Source organism: Acanthochromis polyacanthus, chromosome 1 (genome assembly GCF_021347895.1).
Source record: "Acanthochromis polyacanthus isolate Apoly-LR-REF ecotype Palm Island chromosome 1, KAUST_Apoly_ChrSc, whole genome shotgun sequence".
Taxonomy (NCBI): domain Eukaryota; kingdom Metazoa; phylum Chordata; class Actinopteri; family Pomacentridae; genus Acanthochromis; species Acanthochromis polyacanthus.
Genome location: NC_067113.1, coordinates 56,732,386 through 56,757,596, shown reverse-complemented (window position 1 = coordinate 56,757,596; position 25,211 = coordinate 56,732,386). Strand labels below are relative to the sequence as shown.

The 25,211-nt window shown below is 41.0% G+C and overlaps 1 protein-coding gene across 2 annotated transcripts in view; it reads right to left on the bottom strand.

Moving 5' to 3' along the window:
* Window positions 1-1,635: 1,635 nt before the first annotated feature.
* The window catches only part of tbc1d22a (TBC1 domain family, member 22a), a 166,140-nt gene continuing 142,564 nt past the window's right edge, over window positions 1,636-25,211 (bottom strand). For both annotated transcript variants that reach the window (XM_051946344.1, XM_051946341.1), the window contains exon 14: window positions 1,636-7,183. In XM_051946344.1, the coding sequence (XP_051802304.1) occupies window positions 7,055-7,183 (129 nt within the window). In that variant the 3' untranslated portion in view covers window positions 1,636-7,054. The remainder of the gene's footprint in view (window positions 7,184-25,211) is intronic.

The following is a 25,211-nucleotide window of genomic DNA, read 5'->3' as shown; positions in this document are numbered from 1 at the left end:
ATTCTCCAATTTTTGCTATTTCATCAAATTATCTTCTAATTCTAGCTCACAATTTTTCGCATCTACACTGAAATTTAAGATATTTTAATCATTCTTCCTTGAATGAAAAAAAGCACTTTGTCAGCTTGTTTGTAACATAATTTAACTCTTTTTTTCTACAGATGCACCCTGCTTCAAAATGAACCCAGTTATTCTGCAATAATTCATTGACAAACATGAGTTACTGAAGTGATTTGATGAATATTGCTGTATTTTTTAATCAAAGCAAAAGTAAATATGTAGTTTTCATCTCAATATCACCAACTAGCACTGCTGCAAAGGTCAAATCATGCAGTTTTATTTGATACCTGCTCCTCCTCACTGTATTAAATATTTTAAGATCATATTCACAGAGAAGAAGTGACATGAATGTGGACACTAGGAGCGTCCGTCGGGCTCTAAGCGTTAAACCGAAACTTCACAGAATCCTCTCCAGAGACATCCTCAATCTGTGTGTTATCCTCCACTGCGACCATAATGCTGTTCAGATCCTCTCTTCAAAAAAAAAAATTGAATCAGGAAATTGATTTCAGACAGTCTTTTTGTGACATTTCTGCCTTGGTGGGCCACCGAACGCTGCAACATTTGCCAGCGCGAGCCCCTGATGAAAAGGCTCAGACTGATAAATACTGCTTTATGGGCCTGTAAATTGGGGGGAGTTAAAAGGGCATCGGGAGGTAAAGAGCAAAGGCTGACAGAGTAATAGTGACTTACTGCTCAAATAAAAAGCAAACAGCTACAATATGGGAGGAAAACGACCGCGTGGGGGGGGAAAAACAACAGGAAAAGTTGATTATGCTAATAATTGTGCCATATCTCTTTAGCTACAAAGTGAGCTCCAGCTGGTTCTTCTTCGTCTTCCATCTCTTGTGCTAATGTGTTCACGTGCACGAGCAGGCGCCTTCCTGCGACCATTGTTGGTTTTAATGTATTTTTAATTTCCCATGAAGTGACTGGAGTCCTCGGTGACCGGCACTCCATAATTGGCTGCCTGTGTGAACATCAGTCAGCCTAACGAGAGCAAGAGGGAGCTTGTAGAGCTGCTGCTGCTGCTGCTGCTGCACGAACACACACACACATATACAGGTAGCCACTCACATTTGCAAGTGAATGCAGCCTGGCTCTTGTTTTTTTGTGTCTTTTTTCCTCCTTTTTTCCCCCCCTTCGCCATCTTCTGAAACACACAGAAAGAAAGTCTCATTAACGGAGCTGCTGCTGCCGTTTTCCTCCGGAGGGATCAGATGTGTTTACCTGTAACACTGTGTGTGTGTGTGAGAGAGAGAGAGAATACAGTGTGAATACAATCGGCACAATTAGCAGCACGCAGCTGTTAGCTGCGGCCTGGTACGTGCGAAGACACACCGGTGAAATAATTGCATTCATGACACACATATAACAAACGGCAGCGGCAGAAATTCTGGATTAGATTTGGAGTATCTGCATTAATTCTGGGTTTTCATTACAGTAAAAAAAAAAAAAACCTCACTGTGGACATGTTGCTGCAATGGAGAGTCACTGGAGCTGAAACAAAAGCATCCGTTGAGTTAAATTGCTTGCAATTGGACACAAATTTCTCGACACACAACATGACGCAACTTGGTCATATATAGGATTTATTTACACTTTCTATTTACAGATTTTTGTTTCAAAATCTTCTCTGTACACATTTTTAAATTCCCACACGCTCTAGTATTATTAGATTTTCTTCTTCTGAGGACTCTGAGGAAGGATGCTTCGACTTCAGTTCGGTTTTCATAAACTTGTTTGGCTGTAAAAAGAAATGAAAGCAGCTGAACATGTTCCTGACGAAGCTGTGAAGAATATTTGCCCATACATATATTTCAGTGTGTGTGTGTGTGTGTGTGTGAGCCAATAAGAAATGTGAGGCCTCTATCACCATGGAGATGTGTGTGAGGCTGATTTGAGATCAGCATTTGTGGATTAAACCACCTCTCCACACAGAAGCATGAGCAGGAAGGTGATTCCAGTTAAGGGGAAATGACTGCGTCCAACAGTGTTACGTTTAAAAAGAGGATTTCGAGCCTTTTCTTTTTGCCAACACGCACACACACATTCACAGAGAGAACAACCTCCAACATCAGTTGTTGCTTCAGGGCATCTCTGTTCACCAGCGGCATCACTTTCCCCCCTACTGTGTTCGTATCAATATGACTGTGTGCAATAAGGCAACTTAATTGGCTGAGAAGTTGGGTCTTGGATAATAAATGGGACAAACATTCGCAAGACTATTCACAAATCCCCATCTCCCTGATCGTCACTGTGCCAGTCAAGCTTTTTCCATTCACGGCACATGTTCGCAATGGTGGGAAAATTCAACAAAATTTCTCATTGATTTATGACAGAAGCAGCGTCTCATTACAGCCAGCAACAGTTGAATTTTCTGTCAGATTCTATCAGCTGTGACGAGTTAGTTAAAGTGGCAGCAGATGAGTTTCTTTGCCTTAACTCATCATTATGAAACAAATGTTGATTGCACAGTGTAATTGCTAAAGAAAGAGGATGCTATCAGCATCTAAATTGGTACCCTCTGACTCTTGATTTCAGGATAATCAGTCTAACTCAGAGTCTGAAATCTTGATGTAAAAGAGCAACTGGAATGAGAGCTTTCAGTTGGCATCATTTCTACAGGATCACTGGCTGTTTTTCCATGTAAAATGTCAAGTGAGTCTAACATGAACTTTTGAGAAATAAGGAAAAAGGAAAATGCAAATCTGGCTTGTTTCCCATAACGGATTAAGAGCAAATAAACTAGAATGACTTGTGTCGTCAGAAGGTGGCGGAATAGGATGTGATAGCTCCAGTAAGCAGAGTAGAAGAGATAAAATCAGTTGTTTGCCAACTGAAAAAAAACGACAATAAAGTAAGTCTATGAGAGCAAAATGGAGAGTAGTCTTCAGGAACTGTTTTCAATCAGGAAAGTTGTAACTATTTTTACATGTCAGCAGATACTGGACATGTTTTAAGCTGTCAGAAAAAAGAAAGGAAACAGCTAATCTTATGTGCTTGTTAAATATTCACTATGTGTGAAAAAGTCATGTTTGTTTCATGTTGTGTTGTTGGTAGTTGCAGAGCTCTGTCACTTTAAATGTTTAAATGTTTTTCTATTGCTATCTAGGTTAGCATTAGCTGGAGCTGCTGGACTGAAAACATCACATTTTGCACATAAAGACCAGGACAGAGCTGCTAACGTTAGTCTACGTTCAGATAGCATCAACACAGTGGGGAAGTATTACCAAAAGCTATGTTTAGAAGCAGGATTTGTTGCATTTTGATGCCACCTGTCACCATAATGTGCGCCTTTGTTTTAGCTAGTTAGACACAAAATGGCTAATTAACGTAAATCACAGTAGAGCAAATAAACACACTGTTTAATCTGTCCCTTCTACACACCTCAACCACTTTAAATGCTGAGCACTGTTACAAATACAGGCCTATGCATGGTAATTTAGCCTGTGGAGAAGCTTGACAAGCCTCGTCAGGGGCGGGATGGGTTTAGCGAACAGTCAATTGCTAAGTTTGAACTCTTAACAGGGTGTAAATGCCCAGAATAAAACTAAAACAGCTGACGTTGGGGGTTTTCATAGCCAAAAGAGAGATAAATTGTGTGTTTTTACAGCAAATTCAAACCGTCCCAATATTGGTTGAAATCTAAAACCTTTCAAGTTCATTTGAGTTCAAAAGCGAAACCAGGATGTCATCTCATGTCTCTAGAGTCAGGCACAACTTAACAGGCTTGTAAACGTCAACATGTGTAAAAAATAAGACCAAAACGAAGACGACAAATCTTTTAAAATCCTGATTGAAAGAATATATCTCATACAAAAAAAGAGGAGAAGGGGAAAAAAGGCTATAGACTTTCAAATTAAGTGCAGTTTTTCCTTGTCAGAGAGTATGGGAGATTAGGGGCTTGTGAAACTGGTGCAGATTGCGCAAAAAAAATAAAAAAAATTCCCAGCCTGTGATCAAAGACTGACAGCTCTCAGAGAAAAAGCGCTGAAACTTCCAAAGAAACACAACACCCTCCCTCACTCCTTCCATCTCCCCTTCACACACCTACGCACACCGTCTTCGCAGGCTCAGGTGACAATAATGGATCCTGGCGGAGTCGCGACAGGAGGCTCCAAACGTTAACAGCTTTGTGTTATGTCATGAATGTCTGATTACCCCACCGCCGCCTCCCAACACTACACCAATATGGTGCTACTGACTTTGGATAAGACATCCCATGTGCTCTATATGAACAGATCAGCGTTTACAGCAGAGATGGGAAACTAACGGTACAACTGCAGAGTAAGGCAGAGGGTCGTGTGCACTAGAGTCATAAGGTTGTGTGTCATTTAAACATGTTGCAGCTCGCTATATGCAAAACATTAAAGGGTGTGCTGAGGAGTCGTTATCAGTTAAGCCTGTCAAGTTTTCTATCACATTCAAGAGGAGCAGCTTAAACAGATTTCCAGTCCTAAAAATATCAACAAACATATTTGAAGGCATGATCCTGCTCTGTTTACAGCAAATAAAAGCGCATTGTGGAAATTAAATAACTAGGTGCAACTTTAAACAACATGGCAGAGATATGGATTAACAGGTGGTAAGTAAAGAAACAACATTATTATGTATTTATATGAATTTTTGTAGGTGTTTTAAATGTTTCCAGTATAGTGCTGATGATTCACATTGCACAGGAAGCTATGCAGATGGGCGGAGATGTTACACTTGATTCAACGTCATTTTTCAAGGTTCATTGGAGTCCTTGGAAATGAACCAAAGCCCCTGCTGCTTTTATGTGTTTATACAGATTAACGTTAACTGACAAGGAAAGCCATGTGGATGATGTACTAATGAGAATCAGTTGCTGTTGTGGTTTAATAGTTGTCTCGCCAAGATTTTTAACATCTTACTGGCTGTTGAGGTGCGATCAAAAAGTTCTGGAACCGTTGTCGGGTCGGCATCGCAGTCACACGTGTGCAACATGTGCGATCAGTAATGTTCACGAGTCAAGTGATGGCGTTACATAATGCTACCAACAGCAGAACTTGTGTAATTTTTGACAAGAGATGGGTCTTCGGCTACCATCCAGAGAAGAAACAGCAGTTTTTACAGTGGGAGAGCTGCAGTTTCCAAAATCCGACAAGCTACATCAGGTTGGGAGTGCACTAGAAGCACAATTTTTGTTTCCACCAGCATTTAGCGCTGGGAATGAATCCCCCAGCATCGGACAGCAACATCTTAAGGAGTCTGAAGGAGAACATTTAGCGCAACCGACCTGAACTGTGGGCGCCACGGCGTGTGGATGCTCCAATGCACAATGTGTTGATTCCACAGGCAACAATCATCATTCTTTGCCTGTTCTATTCACTGGATTTGACTCCCTGTGACTTCCTCCTTTACCACAAAATGAAATTCAAGTTGAAGGGTCGTCATTGTGACATAGTTTAAGAGATTCAGTGCCAATCGCAGATGGTGCTTGCCATAATGGGACTTCAAGGGGGCATTATAAGCTTTGCAGAGTAGCACGAAGCGCTGTATCGCTGCACAGGGAGGCTACTTTGATGGGGTCAAATTTAAATCAGGCACAGTCTCAAAATTTTTTGATAGCATCTCGTATTTCAGAGCAGGGAAGGAAACACAAACCCCGGTGTGAATTCACAATAAACCAGCTTGAAATCCCATCATACTGTAAGTTTTTATGTGACATCTTTATGCTCTTATGAAAACACAACCCAAATAACAGCAGGAGTGGAAGTGAGGAGGGAAAACAAAAAAGAAACTCGTTTGTACCTTAACTAATTAAGGCACAGTTGTAAATTTGGATGTGGAAAGCTCAAAAACAACCCTGTTAAGCATGGTTTCTCTTTCACAAACAACACATTTGGCTTCAGTGAGGATAATTTCATTTCTGAATTGGACTGAAACTCAACTTTTCTTGTTTGTTTAATATGATTCCATACCAATGTGTGTATATGTGTTAAGGATGTGTTTTTGGAGTGAATCTCCATGTGCTAATGCGTGTTCTGAGGTAGTCCTACGTTCTGATAGGTGGCGTAGTTAATAGATAAGACACGTCAATTTATACATAGACAGCTCTGAAGTGGGAACAAGTAACTTTTTTTAGTCCTAATGGCTTCTTTGATGTTGATCTGTGAGTCTCCTGACCTGCAGCCTTCTACCACTGTTTGTCTTACGCTCACTCAAATGCTGTGAATTTGCAGTGTGGGTGGGAGGACGGGATAAAAGGGGCACTGTGTCGGTGTGAGGTTTGTAGAAGTAGAGAGACATGCTTCCCCTCACAGACTGACAATCTCTCTTGCTGTAAAGTCCTCGTGTGTTGGAAAAACAATCTGCGTCTGTCCTGGCATGAAGCAAGAAAAAAAAAAGCAACAACAGGTGAGGTCATGTTCCGTCAGGTTGGGGAGAAAGGGTTCAGATATGTAAACCTTCTAGTGCAATGCCCTTTTGCCGTTTTTTTCTTTGCAAACTGGAGAAAAAGGTCACATTTTTGCCTTGGGGAGCAAGAAGCAATGTATTGCCGTGGTACTGGTAATAACTATAAGCAGAAGGGAACATTTTTCTGAGCCAGACCTAACCCCAGGCGCTGCTGAGCAACAGCTCGTGGTCCTGCATCGGGCCTGAGGTTGTTCTCTGAGGCGACAGCTTGAGCGATCTGAACTCCAACAAGAAAACTTGCGATCTTCAAGGATAAACTCTGCACTGGAGTGCACGTTTCAGAGCTGATCAGAGAAAAATAATTTAAAAAACGCTCCACATCAACATGTTAGAATGCTACACCGCATGTCCTCTCAGTCATTGGTTGATTCAAATCTCTTAGTAGCTGAAAGGCCCATCGGGCAAGATGAGAAAGGGAGGTTAAGAAAAGGAAGAGGTCATTTCCATGAAGGACGAGAGGCCTCCAAGTTCAGCAGACGACTGTGGGGAGGAAAGAAGGAACAGAGAGGGGAGCAAGGATAGCAGGAACAGCTGCAGAGAGCCACGCTTATCATCTCTTGTAGTGGTTGGGCGCGTCGGCAAAGGCAAACTTCAACCTGTAGGCTTCGGCCAGCAGCACGCTCACTTCCTCGTTGCCCCAGTGCATTGTGGGAAGGTTCTGTAAGAGGATCATCAGGCCCTGGAGGGAGAAAGAAAAAAAAACACTTAGAGAAAAGACAACAGGAGAAATTCAAAATTAGAGATAAAATAAAGAGCAGACAGTTTTGGAGGAAAGAAAAATATTGTTGCAAGAAGACAAAGATGAATCTGCACATGATCAATATAAAAAAGGGTAGAAAAAGGCATCAGGGAAGAAAATGGGAAGTCATGCTGTGTAGGCAGTAGCTGATGAATTTTTATACTGTTGAGTATCACGTCTAGACAAAACTAGACAACTTCCAAACCGAGCAGCATGGTTTGGTTGGGGATCAGGCTCTTATACTGACTCATCTGTTACTGACAAAGAACCAATTTAGGTTTGAGGCGTTGCACTTTCCTCAAAGTATTAAAGTATAATACATTAGAGTGGAAGGACTACTTCAGTCAAACACAAAGCTGGTGCAAAGGTAGGCAACCAGCATCCCCAAAAGAGGAAAGACTCCCTGAAAATGCCTCATTTAAGAACAGAAGTTTAAAATCCATTATGATTTCATTATATTCAGCAAAGAAAACTTTCTGAATCTCCAGCTGGATTTATGCCTGATGCAAAGCGTAGACAGGAAACCCGTTAGACTGTGATTTATAGTCCAGTATCATTTTTCTCTCCTGCTGATAGCAACGCAGCACCAGACAGATGAATCACCAGAATAAGTTTGTTTACGCTCTTCTAGTCAGCGTGTAACACAGAGTGACGGTAGGCAACACATGTACTCATCAAGACCCAATGTATTGACATCCAGTGTGTAGCTGGAGGGTTTAATGAATAAGTAAAACTACAAAATGTTTGACTCATCAGGTCACATCTGGACTTGGTCTTGTTCTCTTCTCATCAACTCTCAGTCATTTGTAAATGCAATTGCTTCAGTTTGGCTGCCTTCTTGAAATGTCCAACATCATAAAAGTCTTTTGCGTTTGTCCAAATTTTAATTTATTGTGTTCAGTCAGTAAGCTAACAAATGTGCACAATCAAAATGAGCAGCTGCCTCACAGTCTGATAGGTTTTTTGTTTTTTTTTTACTTTTTAGATCTGCTTCTGCAAACTCTAGAATGTCTCAGCCATGAGCAAAACACACCAGATGTTTTGCAGTTGGCTGTAAGAGTAAACACAAGAATCTGCACACACTCTCAGCATGAGAAACTGAAGATCCAGTGGTTTACATTTATTATTGATGGCAATGACACGACACCAACAGGTAAATCCTTGCTGTTATGACACTGTGTGGCTAATGTGGCTAATGCTACCACTAGCTTTGATCGTATGTCCACAGTGATCTGGGGAAACTGTAAAGATGAGGGTAATTTAAAGATGGTGAAAACTTCAAGAGCACTTTAAAAACCAATAATCAAGAAATGGATGGGTTACGGTGTGTTCATTTTGGCTGCTATCTTTGCATTTGTTGGTTTCTCTCCTCCTTTCTGTGCTCACATAAACTTAAATTTTATACAGCCACATACACTACTATAATTCTGTTTTGACAGAAAGTCCCGGTCTTAAAAACTCGTTCATGTCTATAACAGCAGTCAACAGTTTTGCTTGACTGTGAACCAATAACTAGATCAGACACATAGAGAGTCTTCTTCCTGAAGGGAGTGTGGATAGTAACTGCTCGGCTGCATTTAAAGCTACAGACACAGAAACAACCTGTTTAGAACAAAACTAAATCCAGGAGTTATGCAGTCAGGATAAAATGAACAAAAAAATTTAAATACACTTTCTGAGAACATGTGAGATGACAAGGTGACCTACTCATACTTGTGCAGACCCAACAAAAAGCCACAAATGACTCGTTCCTTGTCAAAGAAAAAACAAAAACAGCCAACGTAGTCGCATCACATTATTTGACCGGGTACACCTTTTCTTTATTGAGAAGTCTGCCAGGACTGCTGAACACTGCAATCAAGCCAATTACGAGCTTTTAAGATGTCCAGACTTGGCCAGCATGAGAAGCTAGCTACAGTGCTTCTGTTGTTTGCCTTTGTCACAGTTTGCTTTGAACACTCACCAACATGCAGTTTTGTTTAATGAGCTACTGATCCGTATACGTGTAAGGAAATATTACATTGACTCTGTAACATGGCAGTTAATAGGAATGCATTTTAAATACACATTTGTACTCTGTTAATTCAGTTATTGGTCCGCTTGCTGTCCTTTAAGTGCTCCTTGATCCTGTGGAGACCATAGATAATACTGACTAATATCATGAGATCAGAAATGGCTTTTTGCTCCTGTTGCATTTTTCTCATTGTAGGTTCAATTTTCACTGCACTCCTGCAGCTCTATAGCCTAGCCGCGCTAGACAACCCACGGCAACGAATTTAATTCTCTGCCAGGGTGGGTCTAGTTACCCTTCATAAGGCTCGAGGCTGGATTCTCCTAAAACTGGCCGGACCAATCACCATGAAGTGTAGAGTCAGAAGGCGGGCGTAACAAAGTGACGACAGAGGCGTGACGATTCTGACAGAAACAACCAGTGTACAATAAACAGTTATCTTTCGACTCGGCTTTGGCCACAGCCCTTAAAGATTTGAAGCTAAAATTCAACTTGAAAGATAAACAAAGGACGGCACTGAAGTGTTTCATTGAGAAGAAAGACGTATTTGGACTTATGCCGACGGGATATGGCAAATCCTTAATATACCAGTTGGCTCCGCGGCTCTGCTGGTTGGGAAGCTAATGGGACTTAGCCACAATCCGCCGGTGCTCTCAGAACTACGTCAGCCTATTCGTTGCGCTGATTGGTTGTATACCTACCCAATTGCTGCAGAGGGATTTGATAGACAACCTTTTAGCCCGCCTCCCTCCCTGTCGAGCTTCCCTAGACCCTTGTGCCGTCAGAAACACGGGCTAGGCTAGCAGCTCTATGGAAGCAGCACAAATATGGCTAGAAGTCGAGAGAGCTCAAAAATGTCCTCTGTGCAGTATGACAGTTACAATGCCGAAAAGTAGTTCCTTACTTATCTACTATCTGCTCTGTGTAAACACTGACTGCAGTTCAGCTGAAAAGTCTCTGAATTTTTGTTACAAAACTGTTGATAGCAGCTTAGTCACAAACGTCTTCAGGGCTGTGCAGAGGAGTAAATTTTTTTGGGTTTTCACAGAATCTAATTTGCGGAAATTTTGTATTTTAGGCATTTTTTAAAAATTAAACACAGAGACCGAAGCGATTTTGATGACACCTCCTGATTTTAAACTTAGATTCAGTTCATTTTCCTGGCATACTTTAAGTAATAAATTATAAGTTCAAAAACCGTTGAAAAATCTGATGAATCTTTCTGAGTTTACGGTTTCCAGCTCTGATAGATGGCATGTATTTGGCGATTTTTTAAATATAACGTGCTGCCCAAATCCCCCAGCAGTTTTTTTTTGAGGGTTCAGAGAGTTATTATCAAGGATAAATGGTTCACAAAAACAATTTTTACTTAAAAAAAATGCAGAATACCAAACTATGTAAAACTACCTAAATGCATCTACATTACACAATATTATTAAAGGCTCCAGCTGATTTTAAGATCCACAAAGTCTATACTTTGGTGTCTTTATGCACAAATGTAATGATAGTGTAGCAGACAGGCAGAGCCACACTTTCTGCCTATGCTTGTGTGTTTGAATGTGACACAGATGTTATTAACTCAGTCAAAGTGGTTTAATAACAGCTGCGAGAGAAAAAAAGATAAAGAGGGCAGAAAAAAATTCAGGAAAGAAAGAATAAAGTGTCAAGTGCAATTTCAGTCGAGCTTGAGTCTTTCCTCCTGATTCCTGTTCTGTACATTATTCGGTAAGTAAGAAGAGCGACAACAGCAGCGCGCACACACACACACACACACACACACACACACACACACACACACACACACACACACACACACACACACACACACACACACACACACACACACACACACACACACACACGAGTTCAATCTCGCCAACTAATGCCTCTCTCTCGAAGGGGAATGAGGCTGGTTAGCGGTGAGACGGGCTGATTGTGTGTGTTTGTACGTGCATGCTACGGATCAGCGTCCCGGGAGCTTTCATCATCAAGGCTGAAATCATTGCCGTGACAACAGGGTTTACAACCAATCACGGTGTTGATAATCACATCGAAGGACAAATCACGTTGGGGCTGTGGTGTCGACACTCATCTGACTCTCGAGCAGTTTGCTGCTGTCTGAGAGGATGTGACCCTGTTGCAAAAAGTGTCTCAGCACAAGTTCTCATACTTTAACCTGATTACAAGGCAGTTTAAACTAATATTTTATTATCGTGCGAAGCTTTTATGCACCTTCTTTCAACAACTGCAGAGAAAGTCAAACCACACAAAACTTTAAGCGCATATATATACACATTTACTCCAGCGAGGCACTTTGTACTAGTTTACCCTCCTACGTATTAAATTGAAGGTGTTTGGCTCCATTAATTTTTTCCTTCCTTGCTTGTTTTTAATGAGCCAGCAAGACGACCCCGGTGACTTTTCAACAAAAAAGCATTTGTATTCCAAGTGAGGGTGGAAAAGTACACGTTTTCTTCGACTAATTAAGCTCAAAGCTGCCATCCTGGCCAGATTTTTGCAGATATGGCCGCAGCTTTTGCTTTCACCCCACTCTTCCGAATATCAGCTGAATATCAGTTTTGACACGAAGCCGAATTTGAAATTTGCTGTTTTTCTCCACTACAGTACGAGGGTAGCTGGTAATTACTTTATTGATCGAGTTTTATGAGCCGTAGGCCCTTGAAATGTGCTAAAAATTCAGTTGGAGTGCTTTAAAAACATCATGAAAAAAATTACAGGTTGCGAGAGAGCGCTGATGTAAATGCTGACAAATTCGGCCTCCAGTGCTGTCAAACATGGATGTTTAAGTTCACGATGAAATTACTTCTCCACATCACTACCATCAAAATTTGGCCTCTTGATAATTCTACATCTAAAAAAATATTACAGTAGATGTTCGTTCGAGCATCGTGACTTTGAAAGGTTGACCTAGTGACTTCACCGTTGGTTGAGAAAGATGAATTCCTCTGAAGTATTTCCACTCAGAGGGAGGGAGAGAGAGCAGAGGGAAGGTTGATCAGAATTCTGCTTGCCTTTCTCTCATCTGTATTCAATAGAGCATCACCATCAGCTCTCCCCTTTCATCACTCACCCTCTCCTACATTCACGCACATTGAAAATCCACCAAATTCGCTCACAGCTAACGGGCTACGAGGAAGCGGCTCCACGTTATGCCTGCTCACGTAAAAGCAATGCTTGAAATAAATAAATAAATAAAATTAAAATGTTTGAACTGCGGATGCCCTGCTGAATAATGAATCGGGCTGTTAAAGCCGAGCGTAAACCATCAATAACTGGTAGCGATTTTGAAACAGAACAAAGAGAGAACAGAGGCAATTAATACCAAATAAAAACAGAGAAGAAAAGGAGGCTTCTGACAATCAATGCTGCAGCGCGAACATGTGTATAGTAGGTATTCTGTGCGTCAGCCCCAGTGGTCTTTGGATGCCTGGGGCTAGACACTGTGTACCTCCCCTACTGTACTTCACTGCCCCAGGCGCTTCAGTCTCCCTGTGGAATAACAACACTGTATCCTGGATACATTATGCTCATTGAAGCAGAACCAGATAATTGAAATGTGGCTGATGTTGTTGGGTTCAACCAAACCTTTCTTCCTCAGTCAAGGGAAACTAAATGTAAGACAATATTTTAGCTCGGAGACTAATCATATTAAGCAATCTTCCGCAGAGAGTGTTGGATTATGGCTTGTTTGTAGCATTAATGTTGCAAAGCTAGCTGGCGTTCATGGTTAAACATGCATCCTGAAGGCTCAATGTTTGGTTGCCATAGAGGAAAATAAATTCATGAAAACGAATGAAGTTCACAGTGTGTCCCAACATCTTTACAGCGGAAATGAACCGGCGAGCAAATCTGTTAAATAGCCAAGAATTATGGCTGTCACGGATGATGGGCTCAAAAAACAGTCTGAGAAATGCTGTCAGGGAAAATAAATAAATAAATACAAATATTAACCACGTCCAAGAGCCTGACAGGAGAGTATGCGACTGATAGACAAGCCACACAAAATGTGGGTTCTTACGTATTATCGTATTTCATGCTTCACTTACGAGAGAGAAAAATTCTTCCGTGATGAGCACGAGTGGTTCTATATCTGGGCCAATGTGGTATTACTGACATTGACAGGTATGTAAATGAAAAAGTTCACGTGATGTCAACCTTCACTCAAAAACGTGTGTTATTTTCACCTCATATGGATGTTCGACCATCAGTGTGTACAAAGACACACATATGCACACATACAGGACAGCTGATTTCACATTAATCTGCTAGAGAAGGAATATTTGACTGTGGATACCTTAAATTTCAGTTTAATCATCATGACTTTGACTAGTTTGATGTCCAACCCTCAGTGCACAGATTCACTAATTTTTGTAAAACAAATGACTGCATCTACATAACTGCATATTCATTGATATTTCATTCTAACCTGTCAGTGAGTGGATATATAAGACAGCAAGTGAATAGTCAGTTCTTGAAGTTGATGTTTTGGAGGCAGGAAAAATTGGCAACCGAAAGGATGTGAGCGACTTTGATAAAAGTCAAACTGTGACAACTAGACTGGGTCACAGTATGGAGCGGCTGGTAGCCACCAAAAGTGGTCCACAGGGAGTGAAGGCTGGCCCGTACTGAAAACCTGGCTTTAATAAAAAGGTGTCAGAGCTCACAGTGGATTACAATAGCTTGGTGCATACATGGCTGTGTAGCTGCAGACCAGTCAGAGTGCCTGTACTGACTCCTGTTGATCACTGAAAGCTCCTACAATGTGGATGTAAGCATCAGAATAAAGAAGAATCATGCAGACAGATGCTAGGCCACAGCGCCATTGGCGCATCGTTTTGCTGGATGGCGCAGTCACTCTGAACCGTGCGAGAAACAGTGGCGCTCTATTTTTCTTGTAAAAAGCAACAAAAAAGGGTTTGACTTATTTTTCTTCGAAACGCCCGATCGATAATATACGAAAAACTAACTTTTTCTCTCGGCAGGCGTCGGAAATGGTCGGAGTTACCCGAATCCTGATCACGCGCCCGGGTCATGACCTGCTCTCGGACAATCACAGAAAAGCATGCTATTTTTACTGCGTGAAATCTCTGAACGGTGTGCCACAAGGCGAGTCATTTGGGATCAGGAAAAGCGAGAAAGAGGAGGTTTTTGTTGAGTTTATGCTACAGTTGTGAGATATGGTACATACTGAGGGTTGAAGAATTGGACATCGGAGGAAAAGAAGGTAAATTGGACATGAAATTAATATTTTTATGGGTCAAAAAGTTTTGATCATGAACATGTTTCAGGTACAGGTTTTTAAATGGCAAAATGCATATATATGTCAGGGTAGAGACTGCGATTTGGTAGAATTGGAGTTTCTACTAGTAGAGATTGCGATTGGAGTCTCTACCAGTAGAGTCTGCGATTGTAATCTCTACCAGTAGAGATGGAACTTTAAATCTGACCCCTGCCCTGACCCCTGACCCTAACCTTAACTGACCCTGACCTTTTAATCTGACCCCTGCCCTGACCCCTGACCCTAACCTTAAAAGTCTAACCTTAGCCCTGACAAATCTGTACTGGTAGGATTGGAGATTCTACTGGTAGAGATTGCGATCGCAATCTCTACTGGCAGAGACTCCAATCGCAATCTCTACTGGTAGAAACTCCAATTCTACCAAATCGCAGTCTTTACCATGATATATACATGGGAATGTGTCTTCACCCCTGACTGCCTGTTTTTACAAAAAGAACATTAAATTTGGATCTGAAAGTTTAGCAAAATGATATAGACTCACACTTTGTGATGATATTTATATTCAGGACTTAGACTTAAACATTTCACGTTGTGTGTGTGTGTGTGTGTGTGTGTGTGTGTGTGTGTGGGGGGGGGGGTCGTCAAACCCCCCACCCCATCCTGAACATTCACATATATGTTTTTAAATACTTTAATTGCAGCATGAAGCAAACCAGCCTGCAAGACTCCATTTTTTTTTCCACTATCACTGACACAGAAATTTGTGTTTTTTGTGGCTCATTGTTATTCTTATGAGTGAGCCACAGTGGCTCTTCATTTCAAATTCCTAGTGCAAGCATAGAGATGGGTGCATTTGCACCATTTTTCTGGCAGCTGAATGCTCAATAGGAAAAAGTCCAACCAGTACCGGAAATGTGATGTTCTGGGCAAAGTTCTGCTGGGAAACCTTTGATCCTGGAATTCCTATGGCTTTTACTTACTACACACACTACCTACCTGCAGTGGCCTCTTTCAGCAGGATAATGCATATCTACAAAAACTCCCCGAAACGGCTCAAGGAACATGACAAAGAGCTCAGTGTATTGAACCAGCATCTAAACTTCTACAATCTCAATCAGATCGGGCATCTGCGGGTTTCACAGGAGCAAGGTTAATCCTACAGAACCACCCAGAGTCCACGACCCGATGTATGGACTGCCTCTCTACACGTTACATCAACGTACAACTTGTAAACAAGGATTATTATTATCTTCTTGCACATTTAAAGTTGTTGAAATTCACACTATGCCATCTTGCACATTGTCAGGTGATACATTTGCACATTCCTGAACACTGAAAGTATTACTTTTTGTGATTTATAAACCCTTGATTACACTTCTGCTTCATATTTGTTCTGAAAATTTACTACCTACTGCTGTCTTCAAAACTCTACGTGGTGACAAAACCGTTCTGATTTTCTGATTCTAAACAGCCTAACACGTAAAGACTGAAATAACATCAATTAACAGCAAGTGTTGGCCAGTTAAGCTAACTAGCTTATGTTGTTGTTGTATTTTTCTCTGTAAAGACATTAACAGCCTTATTAAGAAAGCTGTTATGCAAAAGGTGTTTTTCTTAAAAACATATTATAAAAGTCTATAAGTTACTGCAGTCAGCAGCACACCACAGATGTTAACAGTCTCCTAGCAATGAGAAGTTTCAGATGAAGAAAATGGTGCACAATAGCTGTGCAATATTTACATAGGTTACAGTTCCTGTCACAAGAAAATAGCAGAATTCATATTTCAGTTTGTCTTTATGTGATATAGCTGGTTAGGGTGAAAAAAATACCAAAAAATTCTCAATACAGTGACCTCAGATCTATACAAAATATCATCTCGGTCACCTATCTTTGCCTCCGCAGAGACAGAGGAGCAGCGGCGATGAAATTTAGCATCTTTATAAATCAACCACGGGCACTAATTGCTACGCTTCAGGAGGACCAACCGCCGTCTAATCAAGTGCTGCTTTGAGCGTCGCCGCCAAAATAACATACACGACGACGCACACACGAGTGCACTCATGCATGCTCCGCCACACAAGCACACACCCGTAGTGACTGAGGAGCTTCATTAAGAGCATATTTCTGCACGGTAACCATCTGCTGGCGATCACTTCTGTTGGGCTAATGACTTTAATACGGTTTAATTGCATACATCTCGCTGTCAGGGGGGAAAACGCAGCGCTCACCCCACTCCACACAGGTGGCATCACTCCACGCTGAGAGGCCTTGAATGTGAGCGTGTGCTTTGCATGAGAGGAAGAAAAGTGCAGTCTATATAACGGAGTGTATATTTAGTGAGTGCATGGAGATATGTGCGTGTTTATGTTGTATGAAGGTATCGGTAAAGGAGATGTTCTGGCAAACAGGAGGTGGAGGGAAGATAGAAAAATGAAAGATGTGTGTGTCTGTGTAGGTCTGTTTGGTGTGTACTTAGTCGGCCTTATGTGTGGGTGCTTGTGGTTATTCAGGCATGAAGATCCATTTATCCTACAATACTAACAAAGACATTGATTCACCATTACTGTATACAGTACCCTACAAAAAAGGCAATTAGCTCTCCATCTTCTACACTTGGCAAGGCTTAAAGTGGTTAATGGCTATTGATACTGAGGGGAAAGCAGATTGTCAATAGAGTCGGTGCTAAGACTCTTTAAAAAGAGAATGGGATAACATAATGGTTGCACAGACAGCCAAGGCCACTGTCAAGTGAAATTTACTCGCTGTGTGTATAGTTATTGTTTTAACCTGCATCTGACTGGGTGAGCTGATTTAATACAGTCTGTTCTCATCTCCACTTCACAGTTACAGACTCACACATGCTCGGCTGCAGAATCTTCCACCTTGGTGGGTGGCAGAGCTGCAATAACCCGAGACAAGGCAGGGCTCGACAGCGCAATGGAGGGATTGGAATCATATTTCTCAGCACTACGTTGGATAAAACTACATTATGTATATATGTGAGCCACGGATGAATATTAGAAGAGCTGAGTCCTAAAACGGAGAGGTATTACTTCTGATCGTATTAATGCAATGACTGAATCCGTTGGCGGTAATGGTTTCAAACACACATACTGACGTAGATAAAACACACAATTAAAGCCCACTCTTACTGTGAACCTATTCCCTGGCAGAAGTGAAGTGCGTGCTGTGAGCGCTTGAAGGTGCCTTGCTGTCTTGTCTGCTGTGTCAACTGCAGCTCCCAGCAGCTAAAACTCTGAAATTAACGGTGTAGAGACGACTCACACGTATCAGCAAAAACATGGCAATTGTCTGCAGTAACTGTTGTGTTTGTGTGACAGGTATCAATCCACCTCCAACCTCCCTTCGACCAACACATCTACGCACACAAAGATGTGGAGACGCACACGCAAATTGTCACCTACGTGCACGAACACTCCAGGTTGCTGCTGGTGGTAATGGTGTTTTGCAGCACCCCGAGGTGTAATGGGCCCAGGCACTGCTCAGTTGGGGCCATTAGCTTGCTGTAGTTCATATAATTACACAAAATGGGCACTCTGGCAAACAGTGGGTGCTAATGTAGGAGTGGGGCACTGTAGCACGTGGAGGTGAGAGCTGACATAGGATGGCACAGCCAAATTGCCTCGTTGAAAGGTTGGCAGATTAAAAAAAATATATAAATAAATAAAAACAAGCTTGGTGAATTAATATGTTGCAGGGCTGGTTGTAATGCCGTCTCTGTGGGTAGTTTGGTTATTTTGATGCCAGATAAATTAAATGGAATAAATGCTGAAGTGAAACACTGGTGAAAATCATTTTTTTCTTATCTTGTTAACATGTTTGTATGTTGTTTTTTATATGCTAGAGGACAGATCATGAGCAAAATAAGCAGTCAACACAATTGCTAAGCATTTCCAATTGCAGTATACCAATGACAGCCTCAAAAACATAAATACATAGATACAGACTTTCAGGTTTTCATATGTAACAAACTAAAGGAATTAATCTACGAGTGAAGCTTTTCTGTTAATTCAAAACCTTTTTCTAGGTTGAACATGAATTTACAACTTGCTATTGTGTTGCTTCGAGTAGTTTTACAGTGATTTAGTAGAGTTGTGGGTGAGCTGGTGTGCTACAGTTGCAGCAAATGGGAAGGTGTGAATGGTGAGGGATGGAGACTAAATAGATCTAAAAATTTGAGAGGAAACAACAGTATAGACTTAAATCTAAGCTATTTTAACCCTTTGTAGACAAAATAATCCAAATATCTTATCTTAGATGTGCAATTCTACCAAAAAACTTCACATTTTTCATAAAAAAATCACTTTATTCTACGTCTTCTTTTATTAAAAAATGTAAGTAACAAAAACAAAAAAAATAGAGTATGTGGAGTTACTGTTGTTTTCCAGTATTGGCAACACCAATGGGAACTTGAAAAAAACTGAACATGTTGATCTATGTTTTTCTTTCTTATTAAATACATTTTTTCTTTCATTTTTCTTTTTATGATTCACGCTGTTTTAAGTTGGTCAGACAGCACAAAATACATTTCTGAGTTCTTTCTATTTCTGGTAATGGTTGTGCCGTTTCTATAGAGGTGCAGGATTTTATTTTGCAGTGAAAAATGAGCCCACTGCAAATAAAAACTGAGGTTCAGTGGGTCTAGAGAGGGAGTCATTCTTTTAATGGAAAGAAAACCTCTAAACATTTAACTTTAACACACATAGACGAGAGTTTTTATGGGTGACTGACCAGAGAGGGAACTTAAAGTCATGTATCTGCTATTTACAGACCAAAACGTGTGATCTAGTGAGACTGGTTCCTCAGCAAGATGTGCAAAGCTAGCTGTTAATATACATATTTACCAGAATGTCAAAAAAAATCCTTCAAATAACCATTATTTGTTTTAATATTGGACCAAACAAATCCAAGACATTTGGCCCAATTACATCCTTTTGCTGTCTGGACATTTGATGCTGCCTTGAAAAGCACTGGAGAAAAAAGATATATAAAAATATAAACTTCACGATTGACATTCATGTATTTCTAACGGGCTTAACAAGCCGTCGGTCAATATCTGTCCAAGACTGCAGAAACCAAACTAATTCATATGCCTGTATCTTTTTTTTTTTTTTAAAGGAATAAGATAAGGAGACACGTGGGATGTGGATAGAACCTTTGGTAATTTAAATACTGTGGGAGTGTGAATAAGATGAAAGCATGAGAGAATGGTTGACAGACTGGTTGAAAGCTTTCAGTACAGATGAAACCACAAGCGTGGGTTTAAGTGTTGAGCTAATCATTTTGATACTCCAACCTCATAGAAAGATTACTTTGAATGTTTTAATAAACTAAAACAACAAATAAAAGATTAAGTGAATAGTCTGCTATGAGGAAAAGGAACTTCTATGCGGTTCAGCAGGTTGAAGCTTTGCACCCATTCCATACCAGTCAATGCCAGCCCAGTGACAAGTTCACAACCTTTGGAAAAATGCAGCCAGAAGCAATCTAAGTACTAAAACAGTTGTCTGTGTTTCCTCTGTGTACTGAAGCATTTACAGTGATATTTCACTCTGCTTGACTAGTTTCACTTTTCGGCGCTTGCAATTTTGAAGTTCACAAGCAGTCAATATTTAACCATTTGCCCCTTCTGCATCAGCCATTACCTCCACAAGAATCTGGCAGAATGGTTTTCACGCTGTTTCAAACATGCAGAAATATACGAACCCATAAACTGCAATATATCTCTGCTGCGTATTTACACTTGTTGAGTACCAGTTTGACTCCTGCTTTGTAAAACTGGCACTTAACATGCAGAGTGTCTGTGAACTCGACCACAATAAATTGCTACAAAAGAAAAACAGAGCCCTAACAGTTTAACTCCAACCATTGCCAGGTTCAGAAAGGCTAATGCCCAGCTAATCACGAGTTCAAGATCCCTGAAGAAACCCAGAAGCAGAAACGCCTCAGTTCTCCGTTTGACTGCATATAAGCGCATTTGAATTTAAAATTCAATATTTATGTCTCAGTTCATGACCCAGCTCGTTCTTTAAAACTCCTTTCGTCCGTTATTCTTAAAAATCTGTTTCCCTCTCTCCTCCTCCTTCTACTGCAGTCTGTTTATTCCTTACGAGCGGGTCGATACTGCTGTTTATTTGGCATTTTTGTGTCTTAACTGAATCGAGAAGGGGGGCATGCAGTTGGCTTATGGGCTGACAGAGCAACTCCTGTTATTCCGTTATCTCAGGGCAAAAAAGCCATAAAGTTCTACCTCTTCCTATCTTTTATTTTCCTCTCTCTTGAGGATAAACCTCAGTCGATGATAATGTCAGTAATGGCACTCAGACGGCAAGCTAATCGCCTCGGCCGTGATTGTTTTGAGCTGATAAATGTTTTGCGGAGACTCCTGGCAAAGGCAAGCTTGTGTTCGTACAGAGTGAGCGAACAGAGGAGCAGCCCAACAGAGCTAATACACACATTTGTGCACGTTTTCCAGCACAAACACATTCACTTACTTTACGTCTACCCAATGCCATACCATGACAGATCACTACTGACTTTCCAAGCAGCTTTGGTCATCAAAAACGCACGGCGCAATAATTCAGCGTCCAAGCCCACACAAGTTAGCCTGAAAGCGAACTTCAGTTGTCAGTGATGGAGAGCGTGTAGGTGGAAGGAGAGCAATGAAAGAAGGATGTCACGGCATAAAAAGGCAGGATGGGGTGGAGGGTTACATAATTACTTCCACCATATTAACTCCTCTGTTCTCCACTTATTTCCCCCCCCTCTTCTCCTCTTGTTTTGGCACAAATACATCCATATGCCACATCGGGCGAAGCACTCAATCAACAGGGTGATTATTAAAAGTTGTTTACCGGGGGTGGCCTTGTCTCACTTTCAACGCTATTGACTACAGTGCCATCCATCAGGGGGGAAAGCTGCAAACCCCTGAGAGCATCTGCTTGATACAACCCAAGTTTCGGCGGAAGAAAGTTCTGGGAGAGAAAATGAGGAGGTCTTGTCATGATAAATGGGTGAAAAGTATGGAATTAATCACAGGAGGGACCGGCCTCTTTAAGGGAAATTGCGAGGTGGAGAGCCTAATGGGGGGGCTTGCTATTGCTCATGCAGGTGAAAAAAAAAAAAATCAAAGGAGGTGCATATGTGTGATACAAGAGGAGACATATAGATAGTGGTGGGCAGAAAACCACAAATTAGCAGCAACAAACACTCTCTACAGCTCCGTATATATGTTTTATTGGTGCACAACCAAGGCCCGAATCATAACTTCGACTTTCATGGCTTGACCAAGGGACTGAAAGCTCGATTACTGCACGTAGATTAATGCCTTACCTGCATCATAAAATAACAGAAATACTCATTTGCACATGGAGAGCACTGCAGCAATTCAGAAAAACAATGCTTTTTTCCAGTAGAGGGCCCTCCGGACTATATTGTTTACAGTACTCTGCAGCATTTGTGTTGGCAAAATAACACATCTAGAGTGACCAGATGTCCTGATTAAATCGCGAGAGTTCCAATTTTCCCAGCATTTGTCCTGGCGCCTCGACAGGGACGCACTTTGTTCTGATAATTAGACTGAATGGATTTTGAGTTTTGCGCTTCCAAAAATAAACTTTTAAAAGATATCTCGGTGAATTGTGTCACTGAGCAAAAATAATGGCGTTATTAGGACAATGGATGGGGTGGGTTGACACCTCAAATGGAAGGAAAATGTGCTTTTCTTTCATCAGGACATTAACACATGGAAGAAAAGCTCATCAGAGTCACAAACAAGTTACAACAGTGCAATAGATGAAAAAACAACAACACTTGACTAGAACAATGAAGAGCACTGAAATTGACCTGCAGCTACAGCATGTTTCTGTAAACAGATTGGTGTTGTAGGTAGCATTAACTAGAAAGATTAAAAAGTGGGAGATCCTCCATTTATTCATTAATTGTCTTTTCCACTGGTCTCTTTATTTATGATATATGTGCAAAGAAATATTACAGAACCAGAGGAATATCTGACTGCATCTACAATTCTGCAGGTAATGAAATGTTGCTTTGCTACATTTTTATTGCCAAACTTATTAGTATAACCTCTGATTGCACTGCAACTTTTCCTCAAAGTGGATGTTTTGAATGTCGCTTTATTTGCTCTGCACAAGTAAGTAAATGGAATCACTCAAAACACAAAATAATTTTGTTCATTCCTTATATTGCTTAATGCCAGACCAGTTGCAACCTCCTACATCCAAAGTATCTGGACTTGTAGGCTGTTAACTCATGGTTCTTGTGTAATCTGTGCATTTTCCAGATCTGCAAGTCTGATTGAGACCTACCCACGCAGGATACAATGCTGTAACTGCATCCAAAGGCGCATCGAAAGACTGAATTCAAGGGTTATTTATGCAATCACTTGCTATATAATTTTGTATTTTTAATTAATTGACAGTACGTTGTAGATGTCTGTTTTCACTTTGACATGAAAGAGTCTTTATTCATCATTTTTTGTCAAAAATGAAATTGATCATATTTAAATGCTGAAAAGAAATAAAAGGCTAAAATTCCAAGCAGGATGAATGCTCTTTTTAGGCACTGTAACGAGACGTTTGGTATAGCATATTCTCAACACAAAGAAATAATTCATTAAGTGAGTCAGATACATAACCTTCAAAATGAGTTGCAGCTTAATCATGTCATGTAATATAAGCAAATGTCACTTCATTTCTGGATGCCATGACATTTTTTCTCCTCATATATAATAATCCAAGCTACACAGAACATACTTCCTTATACCTGATATTGGAATATTCGTTTTATTCTTACGTAAAGCCATCGTTTTCTCCACAACATAAACATTTACCCTAAGCAAAGTTGAGCTCCGAGTCCCAGTGATTGAAATAGCGCTGACATTTCCAGAACACTCTGATTCCTTAGGAGTATCCTTCTTCCCTTTATTGCCAAGGCTGCCTAACCCAAGGCGTCGTCCACACATAACTGATCTGAGGACAGCTGCTGACATTTACAAAGGTGCAAAGTTTTTCACACACCATTAATTAAAGCGAGAACAAATCTTTTTTCTTCCTCTTTCACTCTTCCGCCTCGCGCTTTCTTCCCCCTTGCTACGATTCTCCTCCTTGTCTCATTGAGAAACTGTGGTCATTTACACAAGACTAATAGCTTTATAGTCACAGAAATGCCTGGAATCACATTAATGATGACGATGGGGACTATTCAGCAGTGCTTACTAATGAAATCCCAGAGAAGCAGTATTAGATTGATCAGTGGAGTCATATATGATATATGTAAAGGTATACTGATGCATAATTAATTGAATGCACATTCGGGATGACGATATGCATGTTGCAGCAGCAGTAAGACGAGTAGGACTGCGGTATGACAGTCCTTTTTGAGTTGACATTTATGCCAAACCCTGACTAGAACCTGAATTTTCTGGCTGCTAAAATATCACAGAAAAACATGTTTATTTCCTGCTTCTTGAAAAACTTGAGGGGTTCTATTAAATGCAGGCTGGTCCTATTGTCCAATTTCCAGGCTCCACAATGAAGCAGCTCCTCGAATGCAGGCTCAGAAACAAGAGAGGTTTTTTTCATAGTCATTTAGAGGGAGTTCTGCAGTGGCCCTGTTAGTGTCTGCAGGTAGTACAGACTAATGGGAATGGCGCTGACTGTGCTGGCCTTTTCTAAAAACAGCAGTGCAAACACATAGCTGCATAATATGTCCCTGCTCACCCATTACAGCGTGGACTGTGTGTGTGTTTGAAGGTGTGAGGCCCGTGACGGTGCGACCGAGGGTTGTTTATGTGCATGTTTGTGTTGTGATGTCTATAAGCGTGTGACTTCTTTGAGTGACAGGGAAAATGCGTGAAAAAAAAACAGAAGTGTATGCGCCAACTTATCCGTGCGGTCCAGGCGGGCAGTTAGCGGTGGTGTGCTAGCTGAGGTGGAACGGTGGAAGGCAGATTGCTTGGGGAGTGCCACACTCCTCCTGCTTTTCATTTCGCAGCTTAACCAATCCAATCCCACAACCAGGAGAGGAGATTCACAGTTACTCTGCTTACTATGTTTGATAACAATGCATGAATTATCCTTTTTTAAATTACTTTCTGCATGCATTTTTTAATTAAAACTATTAAAGTGAATCAATCATTCGTGTTCCCTCTCAGGATCCCAGGAATGTAACTCGCCAGCAGTTTGTCATGCGCTGCTGCTCCTCGCGTTCCACATTTTACATTAAAGTCAATTAGCTCACACTTTCTTCTACAGTTAGTGACTGCTCTGCGGTGCACATTTGGAAAGCTGCGCATCAAACAAAATAAGCTCAGAAAGAACAACTTGCCTTTTAACTTACCCATTTGCATTTGTTGTGAGTCTTCAACTTTTCAGTCTAAAATCTATGACAAAGTATTGCTAATGTGTCTCAGGGGCACGCAGGTTTCTAACTCAGCGAAATTCGATTAATCAAAACAGTAATTTACAGTTATGAAACAAAATAACAAGCTGTTAATGTTGTACTGCGCTAACTACCTGCTACAAGTCAAGCTTCCCTCCAGGCTTGAAGAAATTGGAGAAGCAATTCCATGTAATAATGAGTAGATTGATGGAAATGGGTTGGGAACCTTTATTATATTGCTGGAAGCGGATGTTATTTATGTGCATGCATGTTC